General features: G+C 41.0%; 1 protein-coding gene across 2 annotated transcripts; it reads left to right on the top strand.

Annotated features, from left to right (window-relative positions):
- Window positions 1–811: 811 nt before the first annotated feature.
- On the top strand, window positions 812–26217 carry LOC110717208 (peroxidase 21). 2 transcript variants are annotated; one of them, XM_021895860.1, is made up of 5 exons: window positions 812–953; window positions 8935–9029; window positions 9147–9341; window positions 24784–24949; window positions 25574–26217. In XM_021895860.1, exons 1-5 carry the CDS (start codon window positions 881–883, stop codon window positions 25978–25980), a joined length of 936 nt encoding a protein of 311 aa, XP_021751552.1. In that variant the 5' UTR covers window positions 812–880; the 3' UTR covers window positions 25981–26217. The 2 variants fall into 2 exon arrangements, with proteins under 2 accessions (XP_021751552.1, XP_021751551.1); XM_021895859.1 differs by having other exon boundaries at window positions 8881–9029.
- Window positions 26218–27738: the final 1521 nt, after the last annotated feature.

Here is a 27738-nt window from a genome sequence, read left to right as displayed (position 1 = left end):
ATTATTATTATTATTATTATTATTATAATCTCAAAAACAAAAAGTCATACAACCTACAATAAATTAGTGGGAAGCCGAGATACAATCTGGGCTCCCACTCCTATAGCTATAGAAAAGCCTACCCTAGTGAAGATAAAAGCTGTCGCACGAGCCCCAATGTCTTGCGCCGTCGAGAACCTCTGAACCCGCTTCAGTAACGTAACAACATCCTTTTCTAATTCCCCAAGAGAAGAAAAGGAGAAGGGAATGAAACCGTATCCATTTGCCTGACAACGAGCTTCGTACTTAGCCCGCTTTCGATGTGCCGCTTCAGCCACAACACGTCCAGGGACAAAGTCAGCTAGCCGTGACTGCGTCAAAGGGAAAGAACCTGTGAAGTCAACACATACATCACGACCACGATCCCATGAGTAAAGTAACACATCGGCAGGTCTGAGGACCTCGTCATTTCCTCCAGCCAATCCTACGTCAACCTCCTTTCTTGCAGAAATACCAGATCTGTAGCAAATATCCACAAAGGTATCCCGAACAACATTATGCCGATTTTTAACACCCACGATACAATTAGCATGGAAGTAATTGTGGTTGTGGAAGTAGTTTTCATGATACATGCATGTGATAGTCAATGAAATAATTATCCCACAAAAAAAAGTAGTGCTACATTAACTAAAAATATTAGTGCTACATTAACTCCAATCACTACTAGTCTTGCTACTTTTGAAAATAACAGTAAAATAATATTAACCATGTAAATTTTTTAAAGCAATTTTTGCCTATATATATGTCAACACTTCTAATGTAAATTAAAGCAAGCAAATTAAACACCAACTTTAAGAAAGCATGTAAAAAACAGTGAGGACACAAAAGAGAGCCTGAACATATGATGTCTTTTTATAATATCTACTGCTTTTGCTTGTTTCTCCTGTTGCTACTACAACATCAATTTTATCATGGTACCTTTCTTTAGCCTTTTTTCTCAGTAAAGATATTATTTAGATTGGATTTAGATCGTGTAATTTTGATTTGGGTCAAGTTAGTTTTTCATTCAATTTTATTTTGATACTTTGTGATTTTCGATAAATTATCAAATTTATGTTTTATAAGTTGTAAAAAAATTACACACCCTCTTGCACCAGGAGTATTTTCTGACCATTTAACATATTTTTGCTGATTTCAAAATTTTAAAAAGAGCAAAAAATCATCCTTGGATGCACCTACCTTAATGTGCATTTACGTGTGCATAAAAGGTTTTGATCTGAATCAAGTTTATGGTCAATAATGTGTGTGTTTAGATTAAATTTTATTTCGGTCTATTCTTGTATAAATCATTATCCATATGTGTCCGACGAATTCCAAGTCAAACTTAGTGCCACAAATGAAAAATTTAATAATTTTTTTAAAACATTAAATAATCTTTTTGGCTCATAATATATTGTCCGTTGGGTAAAGTTTATAAAGTTTGGTGACATTCTTTTCAATGTATACAAGAAATTTAGTCCTGTGAGATGTAGGTGGATTCGTTTTAATAATTAGTTTTATTATAAAACTAATTTTTTATTACTTTGGTTAATATGCAACTTACAGATATTGATGGTTAAAGGTACGTTTTGAAAATCATTCAAGGTGAAGTAGACATCATAGGTTGGAGTAATTAAAAAAAATTCAACTTTGAACTTAAACCTTTTCTTCTTAGGACTAGTACGTTTATAACATACACAAGTAATGAACGTTAGTAACATACTTTGTATGCCTAAAAAAAAGAAATAGTAGGATACCTTCTAAACTCTATTATTATTATTATTATTATATTATTATTAACAAAAACCTACATAGTCAAACAATTTACAAGAAATTAGTGGGGAGTCGAGATATAATCTGGGCCCCCACCCCTCTAGCTATAGCGAACCCAATCCTGTTGAAGATGTGAGCAGCTGCATGAGCACCAATATCCTAAGTCTTAGCGTACGCCTGAACCCGCTTCAGCAACGCAACAACATCCTTCTCTAATTCCCCCACTGAAGAAAAGGAGAAAGGAAGAAAATCATAACCAATAGCCTTACAACGTGCCTCATACTTGTCTCGCTTTCGCTGAGCCGCAGTCGACACAACACGACCAGGAATGAAGTCAGACAACCCAGATTGTGTCAAAGGAGAAGACCCCGTCAAGTCAACACATACATCAAGGCCTCTATCCAGGAATAAAGCAACACATCTGCTGGTTGAAGAGCCCCGTCGTTCCCTCCAGTCAACCCAACGTTAACCTCCTTTCTTGCAGAAATCCCAGAGCGAAACAAATATCAACAAGGGTATCACGAACAACGTTGTGCTGATGTTTTTAAATACCAACCATCCCAGCACAAGACACTACATGATCCCCATATATATCTCCATCAAAAACCCTTGAGCAAGCAGAACACGGTGTCGAAACGGAGAACCAGGGAACACCCAACCGATATCAAAGAACACAACGGTAAGTCTTACCATTCATAGTCTGAACCAAACCTGATATTGGGACCGCTCGCAACTAGGCAGAAGTGTGATCCCCCTGCTGGGACTTCCAAAAGGCAACCTGATGCGGAGATAAGGAGAAAGTGGATTCTATAGATGCAATGACCTTCGTGAAATATATATCTGCCAATTTCTTCATGAGTTTGGGGGCAGCGATCTCACTAGGGTTACGCATATGGTCAGTCTCTACAGTCCTATTAAAAAGACTAAGAGCACCATCGAATGCCAATCCTGGACCAACAATACCAGAATTGCGAAGAAGCGTAGCCTAAAGACTAGAAGACGCAAACGTGACGCAAGGAAAGCATAGTGCCGAACATCTCCCGCTGAATAGACACCCAATCCACCATAAGAAAAAGGTAAGGTGGTAAGTCGCCATTGCCAATCACCAAAACCTAGCCCCGAATCAAAAGAAATCTGGGCCGCTTCAAAAAGACGAGGAGGACAAGTGGCATAGAAAAGTAGAGTTTTGAAACCCCAGTACACGCACGAATTAGTAACAACTCACATTGGGGATCATCAAGCTTAGCAACAGCATCCATTAGCACAATGGTCTTCGACACTCTCTGCGAAACAAGCTCACCACAGAAAGAGGAATCCGTACTGACAGGACCACCAAGCAACTTAACACCATGTACAGGACGAGCAATATCTAGAGGAAAGACACCGACCAGACGGCTACGAGGGTCCTTCGTGCGCCAGAAAACTTCCGTTTTCTCAACGTTCACATGGAGGCCGAGACGAGGTCCCTCCACCAAAATCAACTCCATAACCTTTCCTATCACCAAGGTGTCACCAATAATAGTGTCGTCATCCAAATACCAAGCCTACAAACATAAGTCGAAAGAAACCCTGATTCGGCACACCAACGGATGGAGCACTAAAGCAAAAAGCAAAGGGCCAAGAGGATCACCTTGTTGCACTCCTTGACAAGACCTAAAGGTATGCTCCCCATAAAACAGTCTGGCTGGAAAAGAGTAACAGAATTTAACCCAACGCGAGAGAGCAGGACAACGGAGACGGACCTCATGCAGTAAAGCCGTACGATCAACCAAATTAAAGGCATTATGGAAATCCACCAACAACATAGAGAGGCCAACATCACTACCACAAGCCTCAACCAAACGATTAACAGCATGAAGAATAGCCTCACCACCCGCCAGCACACCAACACCAAACTGAAGACCTCCTAAATATTTTTCCAGACGAGGACCAATTAAAGCAGCCCTAACCTTTGAAACCAGACGCCTCCAAACGGTACCCACAACAATAGGCTGAATACCACCACCAGGCTTAACAAGTGGCCTAAGAGGAGCACTGGCGATGTATTCTCCAAACACAGCAGGACATTTCCCAGCGAGAAAGAGATTAACCATCTGCGTAATAGAGTCTACCAACTCATCCGAAATAGCAACTAAAGCACCACCCAAGCAATCCATAAGGTGTTGAGCACGCAAGCCGTCTCTACCGCATGACGTACCACGCGGAAAACCCTTAATCTAATCCAAAACAACAGCAGGTGTAGCAATAAGGGGCTAATCAACGGGGATATCTGGTAAGATAGGAGCCGAAAAGGAAGGGTGCTTAGCTTGCAAATCAGCAAGAGTAGCATCATTGTAAGGGGCAAGACCAGCAGACGAAAGAACCCTAACCGCAGCAGTGTAATGTCCGTCACTAATCTTTCTCTTACATTGCTTAATATTACGCTCAGACAAATCATGCTCATCATCAGCATCCAACAAAGGTGGAGACACATCAGCCAACGTATCCCGCACAAGATGCACTGGACCACCAGGCTCACACTAAGATCGAATAGTAGCGGTGATACTCTCTTCCTGCTGCTGCCGCCTAACACCCGAAGAACACTCACGACTACTCCTTGGAGAAAAGGTTTTTAGAACACAGAGAGGCAACACAAGCAGTTGAACCCAACAAGAGACGTCATCAGGCTTGCAAATCACCTTGTCAAACGCTCCTTTGAAAACCCGAGAAAAACCCAAGCGACACTTAGAAGGAATAGATTTCACCGAACGAAACCGCTTAGATAGAAAACTATCCAAGAGAGTAACATCGAACGCAAAAAGAGGCTCACGATGCACTCTAGGAACAAGATCAGATACCCCCAAAATGGACCCTGCGGTTTAGGAAAACCATAAAGAACAAACCGAACAATACCATCCGCATAATCAAGTGGGGCCACAATATCATCAGAACCAGGACCATGTCGACACTTCGTACTAAAAGTATGTGTCTTAAAACACTCCCCATAAAACCAAATGCCCATACGACGAAATGTTGATTCTGCCTCTAAGAAAATAGCGAAATCAGAAGAAAGAGAGTGCCGAGTCATATCTCGCGCATCCCCACAACAATGATGATCACGAAGATGAGTGAGCAAATAAGCTTTAGTGAGCCATTACCCCCACCATCCTAACACCCATTAAGACCCACAAACGGACAATGAAATCGAACCATAGGAGGCATAACACCCACCACAACTTGCCACGAGAAGAACACAAAACAACACACCAAAAACTGCACCAAAATAGCACACCAACGACACACTAAAACCAAACTCAAAAGCACCAAAAACTACACCTTATATACACCAAAACTGCACCAGAAATTGCACACGAAACTGTTCCGAAACCACACCAGGAACTGCACCAAAATCACACCCAAACGGACCAACAAACTGCACCCAAACTCGAGCAGGAAACTGCTTGAAAAACAAAGAGAAAACCGCTTGAACCTTGAGCTGAAAACTGCCTGAAACTCGCCCACAACAGCGCCAAACACTACCACAATACACCTGAAAACAACCCAGAAACGAAGCCTATCTGCCTTAAAAAAACCGCTGCCGGAAAACCACCCAAACACTCCCTGAAACTGCACCAAAACACGCCTTGAAACTGCACCCAAAAAACAGCCTGAATATTCGCCGGAAAATCGATCATGAAACCTCCCGCAACCTGACCCACGCTTGGGTCTATAAAACGCCGGAAAATTCACCTAAAAAGGTCGTCGAACCTGCTCGAAATACGCCCAGAAACAGCCAATAAAACTCGTTGAATTTCAAAGGAATTTCGCCTAGATATTGCCTGCTAACCGCTCTGAAACCCCTAAAATCGACGGTCACCAAACTGGACTACACTTCGCCGGAGGAGTAACCGGAAAAATGACGTGAAAGATGATGGAAAAGCCTAAACCTACCCAACCCTAATCATCCAAACCGAGAGAATTCAATATTATTATTATTATTATTATTATTATTATTATTATTATTATTATGTGTATACAATCATCCAAATAATAATTACCTTACTATTTAGCAATAATTAACTTAAATGCATTCATACTTTATTATTCGTTACATCACTTACATACTATAGGTTATTTCTTATAGCTTTATTTTTTAACAAATCATATACGAAGTATTTCTTTAGAGTTTGATAGTATCAATCTACTCTTTTTCCGACCCATTTAACATTAAGTACTTAATGATGATAGTAATATTGTATCGTAAAGACCCGGGACATCATCAGCCAACAACTAGTTAATAAAACAAATTACAATTAACTTAGTATTCTAAGTCCTGCCAAAGTTAGTGGTAAGTATTTTTTTTTTTTTTTAAAAAAACACACACACAGACATATGATTTTTAAAATAGAAAACTAATAAACTATATAAACTGATCTCGGACTTTAAATAGTCCTTTAACAAAATAATTCATGCATTTAGGTGTATCTTTGACAGAAAATAAGACATTTATTCTTAAATTTACACAATATATATTTAATGTAAGATCATGTCCTTTATATATATTACCTCCTTTCCCTTAATATTAAATGATGATGACATCAATCAATTAATAATCAATCAATCAATAACTATATACTAAAAGACACACCAACAATGACACGTGTCATTTTCTGGTGTGTCCAAAAAAAAAAAAAAAAACCTATTTAGGAAACAAATCTTATATATAAATAGAAGATTAAAAAGATTTAATGTATCCTTGCACTATATATATTGATACCATAAGCTAAAGTTAAAAAAATGAATATCAAATTCTTAACATAATTTGTGACATACATAGTGCTATATACTACTCTTACCATTTTTACAACAAGGATTATTTTTTTAAAATATTTGTGTATTTAATTATGTTTGAAAAGCTTGCTAGGAAATATATGATTTTTTTTCTAAGCCAGTTGATTATTGAGAAGAAAAATAAATACCGCGTAAGAGGGAATGGATTAATAGTGTGTAAAAAGTAAATCTATCTATGAATTAGATACATAGTTGTAAGATATTCATTTGGTTAAAAGAAGAAATGATATAAATTAGTTAGTGAAATATATATAAATATACATATATGTGTATTTTAAATTATCTATTTTGCTAATAATAGACTCTCTCATAATTAATTCATTTTACAAAATAGTAACTTAAATAGCTTTTTTTTTATAATTAAATATAATGTTAATAATTATAGAGTAGTTATTGAAAATTACGCCAAATAAAAACGTCTTTAAATTACACCACGTCACTTCCCAAACACTTCATGACGCCACATCACCTACCCAACATCTCTTTATGCCACATCATCACTAAATTTACCTTAATCATTACGCCACGTCACCCAAGCAACTCACATTACTTCATATATATAAAAATATAAGGTTAAGGGAATTTGAACACCCAACCACTTATATGAAAGTTGGCTATTCAACCATCTTAGCCCATTATCAAGCATGTTATAAATATGAAAAAGAAATGTACATAAGTGTAAACCACATGATTTAATTCTTAAAAAAAAAAAAAAACACATTCAATAATGTTGATTTCAGATTTCAAAATTCTTTTTAAAATATATCTCAATTGAACGATTACAAAAGTAGTAACTCAGGGCAACGCTCGGGCTACTTACTAGTAACTTAATACTAAAACAGACACCGGAAGTGACACGTGTCACATCTTGGTGCTGTTTTTTCCCTCCAAAACACTTCTTTCCTTTTTAACCATTTTTTTTAATATTTGTTACAGTTATAATAATATCATTCCAAATCGAGGGTGTGATTTTAACTCCTTATTATTCTTTTAACCAAAATATTATTCTAACTCCTTATCTAATAAATAGAGTAATATTAGATTTTGCTAAAAAAGTAATACTCCATGATAAAATTGATTCATATTATAGATGTAAAAAAATTTACTTTAAAGCATTCCTTTTTTGTTAGATATAAATAATTAGACTTACAGCTTGTTTGGATGGATGGAAAGGGAGAAAGGAAGAGAAGGGAAAGAGAAGGGGGCAATTTCCACTGTTTGGATACCAGTTTGTGAAGGTGAGGGAAATGGAGGGGAGGGCAATGGAAGGAAATTTTTTGTTTTAGTGTTTGAGAATCAAATCTCTCAAATTTTGAAGAGATTTGGAAGGAAATTGAGTTTAAAAGTCTGAATAACCTGAAAAGACTATTTTACCATTACTTTAGCCCATTGATTTTCTTTCTCCTCTCCTCTTTCAACCCTCTTATCATAATTTTTTTTCCCCTCCTCTGTTTCTCTATCTTTCATGGAAACCCCCAATTAACTTTTTCCCAATTTGAAACTAGGGTTTATATAATGTATTTTCTACTTTGTTAGATTTTCTAATTCAAAACGTATCTATTGGGATTTCTAGTTCAATTTCGATGGAATTTCGCTTTTCGATTGATCATTATCCTCTTCTTTTTGTTCAATTTGATGTTTCAATCGGTATATTTGCATTGACTTGTTGATTGAATTTTTGCTGGGTTTTGCATTATTATCAAATATTTGAGCATACTTATAACTATAAATTTGTAAATAACCTGCAAATCTGATTTTTTTACCTTCCCTTTCCTTCCTCATCTCCCCCGTCCAAACAAGGGGAACTGATTTTTTTTCTCCCTTCCCTCCCCTTTCTTCCCCTTCCCTTCTTTTCTCCACCCTCCCCTTCCTTCCTAAATTTCTATCCAAATACACTGTTATCATGCATGGCATGGGGCCTAAGTTAGTTAGTTGTATATTTCCTTGACATAAGTATTTATTAATATCAGGTCAGCTTATATAAGTCATATAATTAAGGTAAGAAATTTTATTGGAAACCTTCCGTATATATTATTTTGTCCATAAATGAAGCCAAAGGGTACGGGGTAGGTAATATAAATAGTGAATTTCCTTTTGTCCATTATTTTACTTTAACAGCGTTTTCAGCTTATATATTATTTTGTCCATATCTTTATCGATCATTATGGCAAATTAATATAAATAGTGAATTTCCTTTTATTTTACTTGATGTGCACCAAGAAAATTATGATGTAAAAATATTAAAAAAAAAATGATCAGGATCAAGTCAACTAGAGCTTAACTATTACTCCGAAACATGTCCAAATGCTGAAGCTATAGTCAAAGAAGAGGTGAGCAAACTATACCATAAGCATGGAAATACAGCCATTTCATGGATCAGAAACTTATTTCATGATTGCATGGTTAAGGTATAAAATTTTCTTTGACATATATGGATTTTAATCATTTTATTCAATTTATTTAAATTACTTATTAATGTTAGTAGCTAAATGATTTTATGTGAATCAATCAAATTGTTCATGTAGTCGTGTGATGCATCAATCTTATTGGACGAGGATCGAGCACAAGGTATACACTCTGAAAAATCTTCGTCGAGGAATTTTGGGATGAGAAACTTCAAATATATAAATATAATCAAGAAAGCCCTAGAGGATGAATGTCCAGGAATAGTCTCTTGTGCTGATATTGTGGCTCTTGCAGCAAGAGATGGCGTGAAACAGGTACATATATTTATGTCCTATTAACTTCACCTTATTTTTGCTGAATTGATTTTTTTTTTTTTTTTGCTGAAACGAAATTATTTTTACTGATTTTCTATTATTTCTTCTTTGAATTTACTGATTTTTACTGAACTTCACTTATTTTAAATGAGCTGAATTATTTTTACTAAATTGAATGAACTTACTTTTATTGAATATTATTTATTTAAGGTGAAGTGAACAAGGCCTTACTAATTATATTGCAATCTCAAGAATTAAAAAACTAAATGTACTGTAATTATTATTCAAATTTAATAATGATTTGAGTGTAAAATTGTTAATCAAATATTAAGATCGATTTCTTTGATATTTTATTGCAGCGTATATTATCTTCATATTTGAATAAATAACGTGCCAATCGCAAAACATCCATATTTCTTAATTCCTAGGACAGAATAACAAATACATGTATTGTACACCATCCATTAGATTAGTTCCCCGTTCGTGGCTAATACGAGAGTTGTCAAAATCTGACCCGACTTGAAAAATCGACCTGAGCCGAAAATGATCTGTATCCGATCCGTACCCAAAGAATAGGTGAAAACAGTGACATGTAACTTGAACCGAAACAGATCTGACATTAATTGATAACCGAATAGACCTGATACTTTATGACCTGAACCCGAATCTGAACCTATAATTAACTTGATATTAACCAAAAACCAATTTGATTTGACTTGATTATGATCCAAACTCGATTAGTATTCGACTTGTTAAGAACTTGAAATCGATTATAACCTATCACAATTATACCTTGAAATCGATTATAACTTGTCACAATAATAACTTGAAATCAATTATAGCCTGTCACAATTAGTACTCGACTTGTTTAGAACTTGAAATCGATTATAACTTGTTACCAACCTGAATGGATATTGATCGATAACCAATTTGACCCGATCTTACAATGATCTAAACCTTAAATAACACTCAACTTAATTATATTTTACATAATAAACACCAAACATAATAACCTATTACTTATCTCGATTCATATTTGACACGAGCCTAGAGGTGTCAAAACATAGCCCTGCTGACCCGATCTAAAATCGACCCAACAAAATATCCGATTTAGATTTTGACTTGCATGGATCAAATAATTTAGCATGACTTAAGTTTGAAATTAGACCCGACCTGAACCGACTTGACCTCACCTCTTTGAATCCGCCTTGATCACTCGAATTGACACCTTTACCGGGCGAGCCTAAGAATGACATGGCTTGATTGTGCTTTAATCTTTCAAAACTTTTCTTTACCCAACTTGACTATAATTTGACACGAGTATAAGAATGACCCGATTTGATGTTCATTTGACCGAAGTTTTCTTGCTTTAAACTTGTTTTAACCCGACTTGACACAAATTGAACCCAAAACATTACCCAACCCAAAATTGACTGAAATTGAACCCGAACTGCAACCGCGCGAAAAGATATAAAGCATGTTGTTTTGGGGTTTTCTGATGTCCTGCGGGAGAGTTACAATTCCGAGACTGGAACCGGACGCCTGTACCTGCAAAATAACGGAGACTCCTGAGAGCTCCGCCTCCAACGGTCAAGTTAGTACCTGATTAAGGAGTAATTAATACAGAAATTAAAGTAATAAGGTCTCTCTAGGTGAGAGTATTTAATGTAGGTAATCTGCTTTGCTAGCGAGATCAGCCGGTTATTAGTGTGTTCCGTAAATTATTCGGTCCCTCGATTAATGAGGATTAATCGAGTATTTATAGCCTTGGGAAGCGTGCAACTCTCTAGGTTTAAGGTAAACCTAGGGCCGATCGGGCTTCTAGACTGAAATGGGCCTTGATGGCCGGTTGTCCCATTTGGCATGGGTGGACACGTGGCGTGTCTTAAGTGGTCCGTGGAGGACGCGTGGCGGAACCTGGTTGGTCCACTTGTCAAACGGCGCTTGGTGGGTAAAAATCCCCTAATCATTTGCCCCTCACAGGTGGCACGCGACTGGTCACGTGTCGCCTGTGACAGGCGTCGCACGGTGACAGGCGACGGCCCGTTACAGGTGTCACCTTGCAGACGGCCGGGAGACTCTCCCGCCCAAATTTGAATTCGGAAGCGACCCTTCGCCTTCTCATTTTGCCTATAAAAGGAAGTGCTGACTTCGGTCATTTTCACATTTGAGAATTTTTGCGAGAACATTCGGACCCCTGAACTTGCTCTGACATTTTCGGACTTTTTCTGCCTACCGCCTGTTCTGACAAGCCGACTGACCCGAACTTTCAGGACTTCATCAACTGTCATCCGTTCAGGTAACTCAGTTCTCTTACTCTTAATTTTCTTTTTATTTTTTGAAATGGCACCATGGAAGCACACGACACGCCCTAAGTTAGTGATCAGCCGGTCACCGGGGACGGCTGAATCTAGGACTAGGAGTGCCGCCTGCCCTTTTCTGGACCCATCTTTGCCCTTTATACAAAGTCCGACTGAATCTGTGTCTATGCAGAACGTGATGGCCAGAACAAAAAAGACTGCTAGAATATCAAACTCAGACGGCTCCTCCCAAAGGGTACTCCTTAGCGAAACATCTGACCAGGCGCCAGATGTGGAACGAGGCGACTGTCAAGCTGACAGTTCTGAGAGAGGGACCAAGGTGTTCCCTTCTCATCTAACCGTGGACATGTCTAATTTACCTTCTGCTCCTTCTAAGGGAGAGGAGGCGGGCCCCTCTAGGAGAGGGGAGGAGTCGTCCTCTTCGGACTCGTCAGGGGACGAGTCCGATTCCAGCTCTTCTGACCATAGTTCTTCTGACCATAGTTCTTCTGACTCAGAAGAAAAACATAACCGCCTACAAGAGGCGAGAAGTTCCCATGCAGTGGAGAAGGGGGATAATTGGGCAGAGCCGTCCGCCTCTTACAGAGAGGAAAACACCCCCTACTACTGCAGGGTGCCCCGGGGCCGGATCGCAACCATGCGAGACAACGTGGCGAGCTTTATTGCTAACCACAAAATGAGCCCGGAGTATTTACTGTTTGTGCCGGATCCAGAAGATACTGTCGTCTGGCCGGCTGGTACCAGCTATGGTGACGGCTGTTTTGGCTGCTATGTGGCGGCCATCAAAGCTGGTCTGCGCTTCCCATTACATCCGGCTGTTCAGCGGATTTTAGATGGGTATGATCTGGGGTTATGGCAGTTAGCCCCCAACTCTTGGGTAAACGTACTCGGCTATGTGGCCGGGTGCGAACTGAACGGGGTGGAGCCAAGTTTTGAGGCTTTCGCCCAGATGAACTATCTCAGCCGGACCCCTAAGTCGGGAGGTACCGGCTGGTATCAACTAACAAGCCACAGGGGTTACCTCATGACGAGAGGTAAGGCAAACAAATGGAAGGATTGGCGGAACACCTTCCTTATTATCGAGAGTTCAGACACGGAGCTGAACAAACGTTTTAACAAGTGGAACAGGGATCCGCCTCTTCTTGCAGGCGGCCGCAGCATGCCGCCTGTTCCCCCAAAGGCTAAAAGAGAGATCCTAGACAAAGGACTCTTCAAAGTAGAGACTAGGGCGAACTCTACTTCAGGGGTACGAGAGCAAGTACCCCTACACTGCGTCCCGAGCTTCAAGTGGCTCTATGATGAGTACTTCTTGGCCGCCTGTGGCCTCGGCAGTCGGTGCTCTAGAGGTAGCCGGCCTGACGAATACTCTGTTTTTTCACGCCTTGTTTACTTGGGATTTTTACTAACTTTGCTGTTTATTTCTTTCAGCCGACGCCATGAGTAAAATAACAGCATCTAAGACTGCGGCGGCCATGCTGCGGGTTTCGCTAATGAAGCAGTCGTACGCCGACTCCCCCAGCAAGGAGGCACCCTTGGTAAGCTTTGAAAACTCTTCCCCTTTAAGTTGTATTATGCATATACTAACTCTTTTTGTTTTCAGTCTGGCACTCCAAGGGCTTCTTCCTCGCAACAGCCGGACCCCAAGGCCCGGAGAACGACTGTTGCAAGCTCTCCTGGGTCTTCCAGGAAAACAGTGGCGGCTGAGAAGCAGCCGGCCACTTCTTCAAAAACCCAGGCGGGGCCGCCTAGATGTATGGACACTTGCTTGTAAAAACTCACTCTTGCTTCCTTCTTGATTAGGTCTAACTTGTTTTTCCTTCTGCTTAATGCAGCCGGCCCCCAGGGACTTGACTTGGTTGAGGTAGCCAAGTCAATGGTTAAAGTAGTTCCTCCCTCTGACAGGGAGGCGGTCAAGGGTGCCGGCACCCTTGACCTCGATGGAATTTCGGGGATCCTAGCTGAGGTATACCCTTTTGAAGTTCCAGGACGCCTGTTAACCCTTATGATTGGAAACTGACGCCTGTTTTTCTTTGTACTTAGGCCCTGCTCCGAGTCAACAGCCTTCGCAAGCCGATTGATCGGAAAAACAAAGAGGTAAAGGCCGCAAAGGCTATGGCCGCCTCCAGCTGTGATAAAGCAATGTTTCAAATTGCCCAAAATGAAGTACTGACCATTGATCTTCTTTATTATCAGGCGCAGGCGACCGCCGCTGTTCGGGCTCAGCTAGAGGCGGCCCAAAAGAAGGTTGACGAGCTGGAGGGGACCGTCACCAAATTTAAAGCCGAGCTGAAACCCCTTCGCCAGAAAATGCACTCTTACGAAGCCATGGAGAAATCTTTGGCTAACGTAAAAGAACGCCTGGTGAACCAGGAGAAGAGTCTTACCCAAGAGCTCTCGGACAAGGCCGAGCAAGAAAAACAAGAGCTCGTCCGGGAGATGGTGGAAGACTCCGCCCAAATCCAACGCATGACCTGGGAACGACTGTTCCCCAGTGCCGACTTTGCCTCATGGGAAAGAACGTACCGCCAGTGTTCGGAAATATATAATCAACAGATCCTGGCGGCTGCTGAAGAAGAGGCGATGGACGTTGCGTTGGAGGAGGAAGAGCCTGTTGTGGCGCTTGTGCCACTTGGGGGAAAGGCATCAAAAGATGATGCAGCGAAGGCCGAGTCCAGCAAGAAGAGTGCTGACCAGGCGGCTGCTGCTGATACTGAACTGCCCCCTTCTTAAGCTTTAAGTATTTTTTTTCTTTTCACGGCCTGCGTGCCGTTTGCTTTGTAATTACCCGGCCAGGGGGCCGGGGTTTTGAATATTCTGCTGGTCTTTTATGGCCGGCTCATTTTAATCAAATTTTTTGTTTTTGTTCAAATTTGTCTAAGTATTTGAAATTTGCTCACTAGACAGACTGTTGTGTATGGCCGAACGTTAAGACAGGTACAAATAGTAAGTATGCCGCCTATGCCCCTGGACGACTGGTTGTCTGTTTCCAGGATAGATGATCAGTCGGCCATTTAATCAATCGGTATTCGAACTCTTTATTCAATTTGACCAAGTAAATAGAATTACCAAGTAGCCAAGGAATTTAAGTAGGAAAACAAGCGGCGGGTACCGGTTGTTTCCCTTTATTGCCAATGTTGGCCTCTAATTTGTTATTTGTTAACCTAGCAAGAGTATTGGTTGAGAGCCTTTGTTTATTAAAAACAAGTGGACGACTCGTACCTTTTAGGCTCAGTACTAAGTTTGAGTGACTATTAAGTTAACATAGGAGTTACTTAGTCTTCGTCACAATCTTGATTGAGTAGTAAAGGTATCAGGCGGCGTAGGCCGGCTAGACCCCTTGATTTACCAATGTTTGTTGGCTATTTACTCAATAGGTTATCCAGTAGGAATAGGGGTTCGAGTGCCCTTGTTTGTATAAAACAGGCGGACGACTCAAACTTTTTAGGTTCCATACCAAATTTGAAGGAGTGACTATGAGTTAACTTTGGAGTTACTCAGTCTCCGTCACTTTTGTTTGAGAAGTAGAGGTACCAGGCGGCGTAGACCGGCTAGACCCCTTGATTCGCCAATGTTTGTTGGCTATTAACTCAATAGGTACCCCCTGCATTTATCCCAAGTAATACAGGCGGTCATCTGACTCAGATGTCAACTGCTACCACTGGTTTGGTTAGTGATAGAGTTATCCTTGTCTCAAAAACGGCTACGTGGTTGCCCTTTGGGACAGTCGTATAGGTGCCGTGTAATTAGTTTATAGAACAATGTTCCACCCAAAAGGGAGCTGCTCTCTGCGACGAATTTCATCCGAATGGATGCCGCCGGACGCCTGCTATAATGTTGGGACAGGTCGGATTAGTTTTTAAAAGTTAGATCAGTTGACTAGGCGCCTGGTCTGATCATTCGGCCAGTGGCCTTGGTATGTTCTTGGTGAACGTATGTGCTAAGTAAAAGAAGGGTAGCCGCCTGTTAGTTACAGGATCGGCCAGGCCCTAAACTTTTTAGCTAAGTATTGTGAGTAAAATACTCGAGGGAGAGTAGCCGACTGTAATGGAACAGACGGCGGCCTCTGTAAAGATAAAGAGTGAAACTCAATGGAGAGTAGCCGACTGTAAAGGTACAGACGGCATGCCCCTCGTAATACAAAATTGAATAGTAAGTGCCAACTTTATTAAGTAGCTCTTTACTTTACATCATTCAAAAGAAATATTTCTTAAGGTTATCTACATTCCAAGTTCGAGGCAACGGTTGTCCGTCTGGTGTTTCCAGACGGTAGGTACCATCCCTGACTTCCGCATAGATTCGGTAGGGTCCTTCCCAGTTGGGAGTTAGTTTGCCAGACTCGTTAGCCCTACCAACTGCTTCCATTTTTCTAAGTACAAAGTCCCCTACTTTGAGTGGACGCCTGTGCACTTTTTTGTTGTATGATCTAGTCATTCTCAGGCGGTAGATTTCATGGCGCAAAACAGCATTGCCCCTCTTTTCAGGAAGTGAGTCTAATGCCAGGCGCATAGCTTCCCAGTTTGCCTCTTCGTCATATAGCATTACTCGAAGAGTCGGCTCGTAGTGTTCTATTGGAAGAACAGCTTCTGCACCATAAGTTAGGAGGAATGGAGTTTCTCCAGTCGCCCCTTTTTCAGTCGTCCTAATGGCCCAAAGAACATGTGGTAGTTCATCTGCCCATAGGCCGCCTGCTCGTTCAATTTTTTTCTTGAGACCGTCTGAGATGATTTTATTAAAGGCTTCTACCTGGCCGTTTGCTTGTGGACGGCCGACAGATGCAAAGTAATGTCCAATTCCTTGGTCTCCCAACCAGCTTTTGAGAACAGGCGTCTCAAATTGGGGACCATTATCAAAAACCATAGACATGGGAACCCCGAACCGAGTGATGACGTTTTTCCAAATGAATGAAATTACATCTTTCGTCTTGATTCCCTTTACAGCCTCCGCCTCTACCCATTTAGTGAAGTAGTCAACGGCAACAAGTATATACCTTCTGCCGCCTGTAGCAGGCGTATATGGACCCAGAATGTCCATGCCCCACTTAGCAAACGGTAGTGGGCTGTGAATGGTAGTGAGGTCAGTAGCCGGACGGTGAATTAATTTGCCAAACCTTTGGCACTTGTCACATTTTTTCACCATCTCCATTGCATCTGCTTCCAAAGTAGGCCAAAAGTAGCCCTGCCGCCTTGCCCTTTGAGCAAGCATCCTACCACCTATATGGGAAGCACAGAAACCAGAGTGAAGATCATCTAGTATCTCTCGTCCCTTTTCAGGAGTAACACACTTTAAGAAGGGTTGAAGGTGCCCCCTCTTGTGCAGTTCCCCCTGTATCATTTCAAAACAGGAGGCTCGTTTTTTCAGTGATGCCGCCTGTTGAGGATCATCCGGCAGTGTACCGTTTGTCAGATATGCCCTGATTGAATCCATCCAGGTTGAGCTTCTGTCTAGAATTCCAATAGGATTTTCCTCGATGCTTCTCTTCTCCATTACTTCCCAAAACACAGTTCGAGGAGTATCGGAGGAGGCGGATGATGCTAATTTCGAGAGTGCATCTGCCTGGTTGTTTTCTGATCTCGGTACTTGGATCAGATGGAAATCCTCAAGGGAGCCGACTGCTTGTCGGACCGCCTGTAAATATTTGATCATGGCCGGATGTGTTGCTTCGTATTCGCCATTGTACTGACTCACTATCAGTTGTGAATCAGAACAGGCGTCTATTTTCCTTGCCCCGGCCGCCTTACACATGCGGATCCCGGCTAGTAAAGCTTCATATTCTGCCTCATTGTTTGAAGCCTGGAAACTGAAGCGTAGAGCATACTCGAACCTGTCGCCCTCTGGGGATTGACATACGACGCCTGCTCCACAACCGTTTGAAGTAGAGCTTCCGTCCACATATACCTTCCAGACTTGGTCTGGAACTTGAGAGTCAGGAGGACGAGTCATCTCTACAATAAAGTCAGCAAAGGCTTGCCCCTTCACTGCTTTTCTAGGCTCGAAAGTAACTTCGAGACTCTGCATTTCTATGGCCCATTTGATCATTCGTCCGGAGGACTCCATGGTGGTAAGGGGCCGTTTGATCGGTTGGTCGGTATACACGACGACTGCATGTGCCAGAAAGTAGGGCTTCAATTTTTTAACAGCCATGAAGAGTGCAAGACCAAATTTCTCCACTAGGGGATACCTCAACTCGGCATTTTTCAGTACGTGACTGACAAAGTAGACCGGAAGTTGACAGCCGTCCCTTTCAGCAAGGAGCACCGCGCTTAACGCATGATCAGAGACGGCCAGGTACATGTAGAGATTTTCTTTGGGCAAAGGGCTGACCAGCCTTGGCAAGGAATGCAAGTGAACCTTTAATTTCTGGAAGGCGGCCTCAGCATCCGGCCCCCATTCAAACCTTGCCTTTTTCTTAATTGCCTGGAAAAAGTATAGGCATTTGTCGCCTGATCGGCTTAGAAATCTTCCCAAGGCCGCCAGACAACCTGTTAACTTCTGAACCTCTCGGACGGTACGAGGCGACTGCATGTCAATGACCGCCTGTACCTTCTCAGGGTTCGCCTCTATTCCTCTCTGGTTGATAAGGAATCCGAGAAATTTCCCAGACTCAACTCCAAATACACATTTCTTGGGATTGAGCATGACATGGTGCCGCCTGAGTGTGGCGAAAGTTTCTCGGAGGTCCGTCAGATGATCTTTCTGAAGTTTAGTCTTAACAATCATATCATCAATGTATGCCTCGACGTTTCTCCCAATCTGATCAAAGAACACTGTGTTTATCATTCGTTGGAATGTAGCCGGGGCATTCTTAAGACCAAACGGCATGACCGTATAACAGTATAATCCCTGATCAGTGACGAAGGCCGTCTTCTCCTGATCTTTCTTCCACAAAGGAATTTGATGAAAACCAGAATAGGCGTCCATAAAACTCATCAAGGCATGGCCGGCTGTTGAGTCGACCAGGTTATCAATTTTGGGCAGAGGGTAACTGTCTTTGGGGCACGCCTTGTTCAAGTCTGTGTAGTCTACACACATTCGCCAGGTGCCATTCGGCTTTTTAACAAGTACCACATTTGCAACCCAATCTGGGAAGTAACATTGCCGAATGAACCCTGCATCAAGTAATTTTTTGACTTCGGCGGCGGCCGCCTGACCTCTTTCTTCACCATGGTTCCGCTTCTTTTGCCGTACCGGCTTCTTTTTCGGATCCACAGCGAGTTTGTGTACTGCCAGATCAGGACTAATGCCTGGCATTTCATGGACTTCAAATGCAAAGATGTCCTTGTATTCTTTCAACAGGTTGTGAAAGTCATCACCAAGGTTTCTCAGAGCAGTCGTCCCAACTTTGACTGTTCGGTCAGGGCGGGAGTCGTCTAATATCAGGTCCGTATGCTCACCAGCCGGCTGAGGGCGGAACTCATCCGGCCGGTCCTCTGCCAATGATTGCTATTTTCTTGCCTTTCTGGCGGACTCTGTCTGGGACGCCTTTCTTTTTCTGTCGCCTGTTTCTTGAACAGGCGCACTTTCCTTGACATTGTCAAGGTCTGTTTTTTCTCCACTTGACCCAGTGGCCTTAGCAGTGGGTTTGACATCCGAGAGATAGCACTCTCGGGCCATCCTCTGATCTCCCCTTAGGGAGCCGACTGTTCCATTGTCCCTTTCAAACTTAAGCAGCATAAGTGACGGGATTATAACAGCCTTGGCACTATTCAGGGTTGGGCGACCCAGAATCATGTTGTAGGCAGAGAGTTCCTCTACAACTAGGAATCGGACTACCATGTGTCGTCCTTCCCCTTTTTCGCCCAGGCGGACGGGTAGATCAACTCGTCCCAGTGGGTGGACGACTCCTCCTCCAAACCCTATTAAAGGGTGGGAGGCCGGATGTATGCAGTCCGTCTGATATTTCAGTTTTGACAGACATTTGCTGCTGATGAGATCTGAAGAGCTCCCAGTATCTATGAGGATTCGACCAACTCTCTGGTTGGCCACTTTACATTCAATAACGAGAGGGTCGTCATGCGGCCCCCTTATTCCTCCTAGATCCTCTTCAGTGATGACAATCTCAGGAAATGTATATTTGGACGGTCGTTCTTGGTGAACGGAATTTACATCTAACCGCCTTATATTATCTTTGTTGCCCCTAATAGTGGGGCCGCCTCCTGAGAAGCCGCCTGCAATGGTGTAGACGACTGCATCATCTGTATCGGAACTGTCGGCCTGTTGATTCTTTTTGGCCGACTGCTTTTTTGAGGAAGTATTCCCCGTAGATTTCTTGACATAAGTGTCAAGATCACCTTGATCAGCCAAGCGGTCTAGGTACCGCATGAGACTAATGCAGTCGTTGGTGTGATGACCAATGTCATCATGATAAGCACAGATTTTGTCTTGGTTCCGGTTGCTCGCAGAACCCTTCATGGGGAGCGGTTTCTCAATTGAGAGCCGTCCCTTTATTTCTTTTAGGATAAACTGGTTATCCTTGTTAAACACATACTTTGGGGAGTATGGTTTGAATTCCTTTTTCTTCTTGGCCGGCTGTTTAGAGGAATCAGCCGCCCAGACCCCTTTTCTTTTTTCATCTTTGTTGGACGACTGTTTCTGTCGTCCTTCTCTATTGTCGAACCTCTTCCCGTCCGACTGTTTCATTGTACACAGATCAGTCGCCTGTATATAGGCTTCTGCTTCAATCAAGGCCTCTTGAAGAGTCGCCACCCTTTTTCGAACTAAATCAAATTTGAAGGTAGACCCGTCTTTGAGACCTCTAAAAAAGTCAGTATAAGCTACCTCATCCGGTAACCCTTGAATCTGTATTCTCATCAGGTTGAACCGCCTGATGTAGGAACGAAGCCCCTCCTTTTCACCCTGCTGAATTGTTCCCAAATCAAGGGTCGTTTTCTTCGCAGGGATGTTCATTGCAAAGTTGGAGGCAAATAAGTAAGCAAGCGTCCTGAAACTGTTTACACAACCAGTCGGCAGGTTGCCGAACCATTGCTGTGCAATTCCCTTGAGAGTTGCTGGGAAACACTTGCACCAAGTGGGATCATCCAACCCTTGAAGGTACATCAGGTTGGTGAATGCCATCAGATGGTCTTCCGGGTTAGTAGTGCCATCATAGGCGCCTACTAAAACATTTTTTACTTTGGCCGGCTGAGCGGCTTCAGTAATTTCCTTGGAGAAGGCCGACGGCTGTTCACCAAGTCTAAGCAGCCGTAGCTGCCAGTCCATAGGTTGGACGTTTTTTGCTGCAGGTCCACCAAATGGAGGTGGCTGCATAAAATATTGTTGTTGCGGCACAAATGGCAATTTTGGTACCGCCTGCGCACTATGAAAGCCAGACTGACGGGAGGTGCCGCCTGACTGACTCTCATGGTACGACTGAGTTGGCCTCATCGAGGCATTTCGCAGACTGTCCTGAAAATTTGAAGTAGAAGCCGACTCTGATAATCGGTCACTCTTCTTCTGCTCTAGCAGGTGCCGAGCATCTGTGAACGTTTGCTTTGACCCGTCCGCCTGAATATGACGAACCGGTTTCCTACTTCCCGTAGGATAACGGAGTTTTGTGAAATCAAGAGCAGACGGCTCCCGCTTCTTAGATTTAGGATGGGGAGTCGCCTCTCGCCCTTGAACTGGCTTCCTCTTCAGTGAAGTGGAAGGTTTTTTGGCCGCCTGCTCTTTGACTGAAGCAGGCGGTTTTTTGTTGATCAACTCTTGGATCTCTCCCTTGAATCCCCTCATGAAGGTCATGAGTTCGTTCCTTGTGATGGGAGCAGACCCATCAGTCGGCTGTTGCCGAGCAAGCGGTGCGCCTGCTGGCTCGCTTCCTGTTTGAAGATACTCCCGTTCCCTTATTTCAGTATGACGGGTACGGCGGGCCCTTAGGGTCCCGTCTGGAGCTGTATGAGTTTCAACTTCAAATTCACTTTCGGTATCATGGTCCGACTGAACTTGAGGGTCGTCTAGGGGACGCCTCTCTTCTGGGGTCGGTACAGACTTGGATGCCATCTCTGAAGTACTCTCCCCACAGACGGCGCCAAATGTTTTGGGGTTTTCTGATGTCCTGCGGGAGAGTTACAATTCCGAGACTGGAACCGGACGCCTGTACCTGCAAAATAACGGAGACTCCTGAGAGCTCCGCCTCCAACGGTCAAGTTAGTACCTGATTAAGGAGTAATTAATACAGAAATTAAAGTAATAAGGTCTCTCTAGGTGAGAGTATTTAATGTAGGTAATCTGCTTTGCTAGCGAGATCAGCCGGTTATTAGTGTGTTCCGTAAATTATTCGGTCCCTCGATTAATGAGGATTAATCGAGTATTTATAGCCTTGGGAAGCGTGCAACTCTCTAGGTTTAAGGTAAACCTAGGGCCGATCGGGCTTCTAGACTGAAATGGGCCTTGATGGCCGGTTGTCCCATTTGGCATGGGTGGACACGTGGCGTGTCTTAAGTGGTCCGTGGAGGACGCGTGGCGGAACCTGGTTGGTCCACTTGTCAAACGGCGCTTGGTGGGTAAAAATCCCCTAATCACATGTCATGACCCAACCCGACGTGAACCCGACTTGTAAGTCAGAAAAAATCGACACGATCCGACTTGAATTTGACTTGAAACCTGACATGACCCGACCTGAATCTAACTTGAATACTTGATTTAACACCTCTAGCTAATACTATATAGTATACACAATGCTCTTGGTTTTAGGAGTGCTAAGTGAGTGTAACAAATAGATAATGGCAAGCGTATGGTAAGACCAATTAATAACGTAGAAAAAGTTTAAGATTTAACTAATAAAGATGAATGAAGTTAAAAGAGAAATATAGAGAATGTGTCAATATTGTGAAATAAGGTGTTTAGAGTAGTAAAATGTATTTTTCAAAAATAGAATTAAGCAACACTATATACATAAAATTTAGTCAATAGATATCCTTTGATGAAGTAAAAGTTAACACATGTAATTGACGTAAATAATATAAATTATGGTCATTTTATGGAGTCAAACCTCATCACTAGTGCTATCAAATAATATTTTTATGAACTCCATTCTGTTAATCTAGCCATGAGATCTTGGCCTGGCCAACCAATTCAAAATGAGAATCTATGTAAGATAAGTTATGAGTTCAAATCCCGCCTCTAAAGCTATCAAATCGGGTATTCAGTTGAGCTCAAATTAAATTGGGGCTTTGGCCGAGATCATTTTCCTTATTAAATCAAGTTGGGTCATGTTTTCTCAATTTAACCTCTAAATTTGGTTCATGTTCAGGTTGATCGGGTCATGTTCTGTTAGGTTATGTTGAGTTGTTTAACCTTTTGGATGTAGGTCAGATTCAACTTAAATCCAATTTTATTCGGGTTTTATTTCAGGTTTAGATTATGCCGAATCATGTTTGAGTAGGTTTTGAAAACTAATTTCGAGTTTAGGTTACGTAGGTTTTAATCACATAATTCATGAGCTGAATACGCTTTATGTGGGACCAATTTTGAGTTTATTTGGGTCAAGTTCAAGTTCAAGTTGGATTAGTATGTTGAACTTATATAATGACTTCTATACTTTGTGTTACGGTCCATTGCAAGGTATCGGGCTTAAGTCCCACATCAGTCATATGGGGGGCTGATGTGGGGTTTATATATATATAGGACAATGGGCTCTCCTTCTCTTGAGCTAAATTTTGAGATGGTTCTCCTATTGTTCTATATCAATAGTATCAGAGCCAACCACCACCCCTTCGTGTCTACATGTAGCCGATGGATCAAAGGTGACGCTGGTTCGGCTAGGGCTAGGATCACTTAGCGCAAAGCCTACCACTACACATGAATGGAGGTGACATCATCGCTATTGTCGGGGTTAGGATCGTTAGCATAAAGCCTGCCACATGAGGGCATGTGGCATGCAAAGAGGGGTGGTGTTTCGGGGTTTTTTGAAGTGTCCTGCGGGAGAGTTACAACACCGATACTGACCTCCAGCTGCCTGTACTTGCAAAACAACGGAGACTCCCAAGGGTGGGAGTTCCGCCTCCGACGATCAAGTTAGAACGTGTTTGAGGAGTATAGTGCGAAAAATAGTAATAACCCCTCATGAGTCAGGAGGGTTCTGCAATGAAGATTGCTCGGTTTTGTGTGTATTGAATATGTATTCAATGTATGTTTTTTTATAAATAAAGATGGTTCCTCTATTTATAGAGAAGGAGATCAATCCTCTTCTAGGGTTTTGGTGACACGTGTCAGTAGAGGGTTGGTTCCCTTTGGGCCTCTCTGAGGCTGACACGTGTTAGCAGGCTATTGGGACACGTGTTGCGTTAACAGTGGTCCGTTTTTTAGGGGTATTTTTACCCCCAAACAGGTGGTATATTACGGTCCATTGCAAGATATTACACTTAAGTCCCACATCGGTCGTATGGGGGGCTGATGTGGGACACTTGAGCTAGCTTTTGGGGATGGTTCTCCTATTATCATATATCACTTTCATCAAGCGATTTAAACATGTTACAAGTTTATATTATAACAAGGGCTTTATGAATTAAGTAAACTGAATCAATATGTTGTTAGACTAAAATGAAATCCATTATCATTGTAAGCAAATTAACTCATGATGAATTTTGGTAACTCTTGTTTGGAATTGGGTAATAAACAGGTTCCGTTGACATTTGGTTCATGTTACTTTATGTTATGGTTGATGATTATGAGTTAACAATGACGAGTCCAATAAAATCAAGTTACTGGTCACCACAAAATGAGTGAACAAAAGGTTTTAATTGATTTTATTATTATTATATATTGGTTGAATACTAATTCGACCTCAAATCATTTCAAGTCGAGTCAAATCGGTTTTTAGTAAATACCATGCATGTCGCGTACAAGTTAAGTTTGGGTCGTAGAGTGACCGGTCAAATCGGTTGGATGTCAATATCTGTTTGTGGTCAGTATCGGGTTATAAGTTAATAGTTTTACCCCAATATTCGAGTACAATAATGATGATTCGAATAGGTCAATAGTTTTACCCGCTATTCAATAAGTTTTTGAAATCTTTTGAACTTTAGAGTTTTGACAGCTCAATTCATAATTTGTATTGCCCTAAGGACTCATTTTACTAAAAAACAGTATAATAAATTAATAAAATTCTCTTGATTTAATATATGCAGTTAGGAGGGCCGTATATAGAAATGAAGACAGGAAGAAAAGATAGCCTAGAAAGTTATGCAGCAATTGTTGAAGATTTCATTCCGAACCACAATGATTCTATTTCTCTTGTTATAGCTCGTTTTGGATCAATTGGCGTTGACATCGAGGGAACAGTTGCTCTTTTAGGTATACTATTAACGCTTGATGTGTAAATCATCATCCACGTTTTTATTTAAATTACATAACATCCAATATATTTATTGTCTGTGTGCAAATATTTGTAATAAAATATCATATAAATAGGCTTAAGACATTAGAGTCAATTTCAAAACCTATTTCCCAAAAAATAGCCACATCGCATGCATTGTGCTAGTTGAAAATTCTAATATTTTAAAAACAGCAAAAAGTAATATTATAAAAGTATAAATCGAGACGAAACTAACAAGATTTCTCGTGACTTTATTTTCTTTATGATAAATCATCAAACCTAGTCAAGGTTAGTAAATAAATAGTGTAACATTTTGTGTATTGCAAAGAAAAAAACAGAGGAAGTACTATAATTTTAAAGTTAACTCATTATAGCATCCGGTCCACATTAGTGAGTATGGTGACCATTGGACTTTTTGTCCCTGAGAAAAAAAGTTGTGGGACTTGTTAACCACGTGAAGTTTAAGACAATCATGTAACCAATTACCTAGACTAAATTTGATTTCTAGATCAATAATGCAAGCATTATTCAAGAACAATTTACATTACTTACCTAAATCATTAGTAAATTAAAACTAAAAGGTGTGAAATTGTATTCATCAGGGGCTCATTCTGTTGGAAGAGTTCATTGTGTAAACATCGTAAATCGAATATATCCAACTGTTGATCCAACATTAAACCCTGACTACGCCAATTATCTTAAGAGAAGATGCCCAACACCAAACCCAGATCCAGAAGCAGTCGAATATGCAAGAAACGACCTTGAAACTCCAATGGTTTTAGACAACATGTACTACAAGCATTTATTGAACCATAATGGCTTACTACTAGTAGACCAGCAGCTAGCCTCAGATCCCTCTACTTTGCCTTATGTTGAGATCATGGCACATGATGATACATACTTTCATGACAAGTTTGCAAGGGCCATGATAGTAATGTCCGAGAATAATCCTCTTACCGGTGACCAAGGTGAAATTCGAAAGGATTGTCGCCGTTTGAATAATAGTTAACACCGAGAATAATTATGTCTTAGTCTAGACAGAGAACTAATTGTACTCTTGTATCTTTCTTCCTGTACTTATATTTCTGTTTTTTATTATATGCAACAAATAAATTTTTTTAAGTGTCACAAATAATATCCGTTTGTTGCAAATAATACTAATAGAGGTAGTTAAAAATATGTACGGCAAATGTCGATGAATGTAACACATAAATTATGTATTTGAACAAGTTTAGTGGTTTGTTTCTTTATCGATCAACAAAAATGCCAAGCTCTAAGTTTATAAAATTAATTATAGTAATTTTCGCCCTTGATCAAATTTAGATGAAAATTAATAATCGAATTACATGTCATTCTCTTTATTAGCTTAAAAATTAAGGAAAATTTTGAAAAATAAGCCAAATTTTAGCCGGTCTTCTCAAAATAAGTCAAGCTTTTGATTAACTCAAAATAAGTCAACTTTTATAGGATATCTTCCCAAAACAAGTCAAAACATAGAGGGTTTGGAGGAAACTAGTTGTTTGGGTAAATTATGCCATGGGTCATAATGTGATTGGATTTTATAAATTTAAATCAAAAGTTATAATTTTGATGAATAGTTAAAAAAAACTTAAAATTTAAAAGCCCTTCCCACCATCCCCGCCACTTGTACCAGTAACTCGTCGGTCAACTGTCGACTACGCCCACCGCAACTCCTCCCCTATCATCGACCCCTTGCTCTTTTTCCCTGACCTCCCGCTGCCATCCTCCACACCACAAGCTATCTCGATCTTAGTCTGTTTGCTTCCCCACTGCTGAACAACCCACCCCACCCTCCGCCGGCCCTTCCCACTGCCAACAAAAATATCTCCTCACTAAACGCCAACCAAACCCCTAACATAGGAAAATTAGAGACAAGACTAACCTTCTAAGGCTTAACAAAATTTATAATCACTCAACTACCCTAATACAAGTATAGGGGCAAGTCAAACCACTAGGAACGATAAAGCTAGAATGTTTCAAACGAAGCCTAAGCTATGTCGAAGTCAAAGGATGGGGAAATAAGATACTAACAATAATCAACTACCAACTCAAAGAATCAAATAAACAAAACACTAGCTATAGGGAATGAGGATCCATATGCATTCATGAAATTCAAGCTAATGGGGAATCAACTAATTTTAGCAATGTAAGGCCTAGTAGTAGGAGCAACCGAGAGCATATAATAGATATCCTCATTTTAAATCTAGCTCCCTCATTTGAAGATATATAAGAGAAAATCACAATAAAATTCTCTGCCAATTATGATAAATTCAATATAAAATCCTACGTCATTCAAATTCAATCATGCATTCATGCTTAAAATCAAGGGAGGTCAATCCAAACAATTTAAACTTAAAATCAATCCAATCAATTACAAAGCAATTAATGTTAAATTCCCAAATTAAACCCAAAATCAATTCAACATGCTTACCAAACCCTAGCAAGATGATCTACTAATTGATCATCATCTTCTACTTAAATCAAGTAATTAAAGCAAGCATGAATAACATGTTTTGTTAATCCAACTCCCTTATTAATGGTTCAGAACTCGATTGTTGATAACTGTGAATTTGAGAATGGGGGTATTACTGATAATGGGAATTGTAGCCCTATATTTAAACATCATGTTTTTGCTTCACCTAATATGGGTAGGTCCAATTTTAATGGAAAGAAATTATCAGATTGTTTTGAACAAAATCTGGATGAGGGATTTGATCTATCTCAGAAATGGAGACCTTCTTCTAAT

This window comes from Chenopodium quinoa, unplaced genomic scaffold (genome assembly GCF_001683475.1).
Source record: "Chenopodium quinoa cultivar QQ74 unplaced genomic scaffold, ASM168347v1, whole genome shotgun sequence".
Taxonomy (NCBI): domain Eukaryota; kingdom Viridiplantae; phylum Streptophyta; class Magnoliopsida; order Caryophyllales; family Amaranthaceae; genus Chenopodium; species Chenopodium quinoa.
Note: the sequence above shows the minus strand (reverse complement) of the source record. Positions and strands in the feature narration are given on the sequence as shown.